The following is a 4891-nucleotide window of genomic DNA, read 5'->3' on the forward strand; positions in this document are numbered from 1 at the left end:
CTCCCTAGCCACTCAAACTTGTTGATTTTCTAGGAATTGGTTGAGAAGGCCCCGATCTACACTTCCACCAAGAGAAATTTGGTTCCCCCCACTAATCCCTTGCGGATCTTGTTACTCTTGGGTGTTTGAACACCCTAGACGGTTGAGGTCACCGCGGAGCCATATTCCATTGTGGTGAAGCTTCGTGGTGTCGTTGGGAGCCTCCAATTAAGTTGTGGAGATTTCCCCAACCTTGTTTGTAAAGGTCCGGTCGCCGCCTCCAAGGGCACCAATAGTGGAATCACGACATCTCGCATTGTGTGAGGCGTGAGGAGAATACGGTGGCCCTAGTGGCTTCTTGGGGAGCATTGTGCCTCCACACCGCTCCAACGGAGACGTACTTCCTCTCAAATGGAAGGAACTTCGGTAACACATCCTCGTCTTCACCGGCTCCACTCTTGGTTATCTCGTACCTTTACTTGTGCAAGCTTATATTGTGTTGCATCCCTTGCTTGCTTGTATGCTTGTTGTTGTTGCATCATATAGGTTGCCCACCTAGTTGCATATCTAGACAACCTACTTTGATGCAAAGTTTAAATTGTTAAAGTAAAGCTAAAAATTCTTAGTTGCCTATTCACCCCCCTCTAGTCAACTATATCGATCCTTTCACAAGTGACAACCACTATGTTGTTTTCCAAACTCTTATGAGTTAACTCTGGCACATGATCTCACAACACAATGACACTGATACCATGCACAACACTTGGTGTATGTTTGATTGTATTGTATGGCTGGTTATGATTGCTCTTTACTTATGATAGATTGTTCAGGGAGCGAAGAGTAGCCTTATCAAGATTGTGTGTGTGTGTGTGTGTGAAGAACTTCATCAATTACCAAGATTTGTTTATCTGAAGAACTTCATCGATTACCACACAAGTTGCATTTCCGATAAAACTTCCTATGTTTCACTTTGCTGTCATACTATGTTGAACCTGGAATAGGTTAGCCACATGTTTACCCTGAATGTTGAGTCTACGCCGTAGTGTAGGCTCGGGACATGACAATAGGTGAATGTGTCATTGGTAGATGCGCTTTGGACTCCCCATTGAATGCACCAGTGATAGACTGCGCACTTGTACTTTGATAAATTTCCTTTTCGAGTGATATGCATCGACGATAGATGCGCTCTGGAGTCCCCAGTGTTGCACTATTGACAGAGCGCGCTCGGAAAACAAAACCCTTGTCATCTATGGGAATCGATATGATTCTGGTCAATAGCTAGGAACGGTAGACATGTCTTCTTCACCCTGGCTTGAAAAAAATAGTTGGTTTGGATTTGGAGAAGGTTTTGTCACACAACAAGTTGGAGACTCCTTTACTCACTCGTTACATTGGAGGATATGTTGTTATTAGGTGTAGCTTGCCAATACATTCGATGTATTAACCCTCGTGGCCGCAACGTATCATGTTGCAGGATTTCCTTGTTGAAGAAGAGATACGAAGTAGGGTTACAATGATATACTCAACTGATGCATGTGAGTTGATGGATGCCACAATATATAATTGTATTTTTGCTGCATAACGTATCAAGCTAGCCTTGAGCTAGCAGGTATGTATTGTATTTAAGACTGGACCTGCGATGTAATACTTTCACATGTGTTATTTCTGGTATTTCATCGTGAACTATGCGTGCCAGCAGTCGGTCTAGGGATTGACACATGAAGCGCAGAGATTCGGGGCCCCTACTAGGATCGGGTTATCACATTTGTCCCCTCTATGGAGTCTTCTTCCCCAAGAAGACTCACCACTTATCCCCCCAAGCTTCATTTTTTCCCTAAAGCTTATTTTCGCCTGATCTCTATCCCTGGCCAACAAATCTTGTTCTTGCTCTAGGGTTTGGAGGAGAAGGCCTCAATCTACACTTCCACCAAGAGATATTTGATTCCCCCACTAATCCCTTGCGAATCTTGTTACTCTTGGGTGCTTGGGCACCCTAGATGGAAGAGATCATCTCGAAGCCACAATCCATTGTGGTGAAGCTTCGTGGTGGTGTTGGAAGCCTCCAATTAAGTTGCGAAGAGAGCCCAACCTTGTTTGTAAAGGTTCGGTCGCCGCCTTCAAGGGCGCCACTAGTGGAATGATGTCATCTTGCATTGCGCGAGGGTGTGAGGAGAATATGGTGGCCCTAGTGGCTTTTTTGGGAGCATTGTGCCTCCACACCACTCTAACGTTGAACGTACCTCTGGCTAAAGGGAGGGAACTTCTCTAACACATCCTCCTCTTCATCGACTCCACCTGTGGTTACCTCTTACCTTTACTTTGTGCAAGCTTATATTGTGTTTGTATCTTGTGCTTGCTTGTGAGCTTGTTATTGTGCTTGTCATATAGGTTGTCCACCTAGTTACATATCTTTTTTCATCTAGACAACCTATTTTGTTGTTAACCCTAATTTGATTTAAAAAGATAGACTATTAGTTGCCTATTCACCCCCCTCCTCTAGTAAACCATGTCGATCCTTTCACTTGGCCAATGTACTTGGGAAGGGGGATGTGGTTTGCTTATCTACGCAAATTACAGTCGTTAAACCTATAAATTAACAAACCTTCTTTAGGTATACAAAGTGTTGTCTTTTCTTCTGGTGGTGAACACTTGTGTTGCGCGCGACGAAGCTCGACGTCGCTGGTTCGACTCTAAGCTCATACAAATAAAAGTTTTATTATTTTATTATTAATAATAATATTACTCTTGTCGGGACAAAAGAGAAAAACTAAGGATGTACCAAACAAAGAAGGAAAGATGTACGAAAGAAATATGAGTGCGAAAAAATGAAGAAACAATCATTTCTTTAATATTAGGGGTATAGATCGGAAATTGGCAATGGCTCCTAGGTGCATATGCACCCATTGTCTAAATACACATTTTGAAAAGTTGAAAAATTCTAAACAAAAATCCCGCGTGTATATCCGGACATTCTATGTGCGTGCATATGCACCTAGGAGCCAAAACACCACGTCCGGGTATAGATGGATTATTAATAATAATATAACTCTTGTCCGGACGAAAGAAAAAAAAACAAGGACGTACGGAACGGAAAATGAAAGACATACAAAAGAAATAGAAGGGCGAAAAAAGTGAAGAAACAATCCTTCTTTTAATATTAGGTATAAGTATAGATTTAGATATAGACAAATCATCCTATATGCGGACCTAACTGTAAAGTTTCCCTTTCCCGCTCCATGCCCAAAAATCATGGGAGAATATCATACGGAAACCACTATTCGGTCGAAACTAGTGAAAACAATGTTTTGAAGTTTTGAAAAAATCTCAAAAAAATATGAGATGTTCTATTGCCATGCAAAATTTCAAGTTCAAACACATCCCGGGATGTGACCTATGAAAAAGACAAAATCAACATTGAATAGTGCCGAACAATAATGTCACTATCCATTTCTGAATTTGTCTTTTTCATAGCTCACATCCCATAATGTATTTTTACTTGAAATTTTACGTGACAATAGAACATCCTTCTCTTAACATCACACATTTTTCAGATTTTTTCGAAACTTTCAAACGTGGTTTTCACGTTGGTTTCCGTTTGATATTCTCAAAAAAATCATCAACCTGAGAACTTACGGTGCCGGCCCATTCCAAAGACCTGAAACGGGCTCCTGGCCGTACTCTATCACTGGATCGACCCGGCCCGGCTCGGCCCGGCCCGCACCATACCTTGTCACATCTCCCACTTCGCGTGGCAGTCGTCAAACCAAGTCTCGCACGCCATCTTGGCAAGCACTCTCTCCTCCCCCACCGCGCCGCCGAGCTCCGCCTCCGGCAGACGCAAGCAGGCCACCTCGGACGAATTCTTCTTCCCCTACTCCTCGTATCTACCGCGATGGCGTCGGGTGGAGATCTCCCATCCGGGTTTGCTGGTGAGGCATGCCCTTACTTGCTTGGATTACCTGTTCTACTCTGCTCCGATCTCTCCTCCGCGGCGAGCGATCGAGCCCAATCTCGGTTCCTGGACTAGCGTGCTCCAGTCCCTCCAATCCATCCAGTTAGTGACGGATTTGTTTGCTCTGCCGCGGAGTACTGGTCTGGTACTAGTACGCCCGCCCATGCCTCGATTCGGTTCGTCTTCTTCTTAAGCGCGCGCGTGCAGGATGGAAATCTTAGTGAGGGTGTCTCGTACCCTAAATTACTAACACTATCAGTTTCGATTCACGCAAAATTGGAGCCTCGTTAAGTCCGCCCCTGCACGCGGAGCAATGGCCAAGTTAATTGATGATAAGGAAATAAATGTCTGGCAACTGTTTGACGATAAGGGAGTGTTTCGTCCAACTGATTCTCCTACTCATATCTTCCCCTGTTGTGCTATTTTTTGTTTTTGTCTTAGAGAATTCCTTTTAGGCGGTTTGTTGTATACAATTCCTGTTAGGCTGTTATTACTCTCGTGTGTGATGCGTTGTAGAAGCACGGCTAGTTTGTTGTGAATGGAACCAAAGACCAAGATGCTTGATGTCATGTTAGTTCTTTCGCCCGGTATCCTCATGCTGGCGAGCAAGAAAGATGCAGGTGTACAGAAGGCTCAGTTTCATTTGACAATGTTGCCTACACCTGACTGACATTGTTGATGTAGGTTGGAGTTTGTTTATTTAACTGCCTGCCATCTGATGTAGTTGGTACAGATAAAACATTGTGTTCTCGTAAATAAATCTCAGAACTATGCAGAATTTATCACAGCGTTTCTGCTCAACTTCTTTACTATGTCATGTATGCTTCTGTTCTGAACCATTTCTTTTGCAGATGAGAGCAAAAGTACGAAAACAGAAGGATCATCCAACGAACGTCAAGGGGTTCCTCCAGCTGCCGCTGCAGGCTTGTCGGGTCCTTTCGATTTTTCTTCTATGCAAAG

General features: G+C 43.7%; 1 protein-coding gene across 1 annotated transcript in view; it reads left to right on the top strand.

The window, feature by feature from the left end:
* The first annotated feature begins 3684 nt into the window (after window positions 1-3684).
* The window catches only part of LOC123166123 (ankyrin repeat domain-containing protein 2A), a 4696-nt gene continuing 3489 nt past the window's right edge, over window positions 3685-4891 (top strand). The window contains exons 1-2 of the mRNA XM_044583889.1: window positions 3685-3908; window positions 4783-4889. Coding sequence (XP_044439824.1) covers window positions 3872-3908; window positions 4783-4889 — 144 coding nt within the window. The 5' untranslated portion in view covers window positions 3685-3871. The remainder of the gene's footprint in view (window positions 3909-4782; window positions 4890-4891) is intronic.

The sequence above is a fragment of the Triticum aestivum genome, chromosome 7D (genome assembly GCF_018294505.1).
Source record: "Triticum aestivum cultivar Chinese Spring chromosome 7D, IWGSC CS RefSeq v2.1, whole genome shotgun sequence".
NCBI classification, from domain to species: domain Eukaryota; kingdom Viridiplantae; phylum Streptophyta; class Magnoliopsida; order Poales; family Poaceae; genus Triticum; species Triticum aestivum.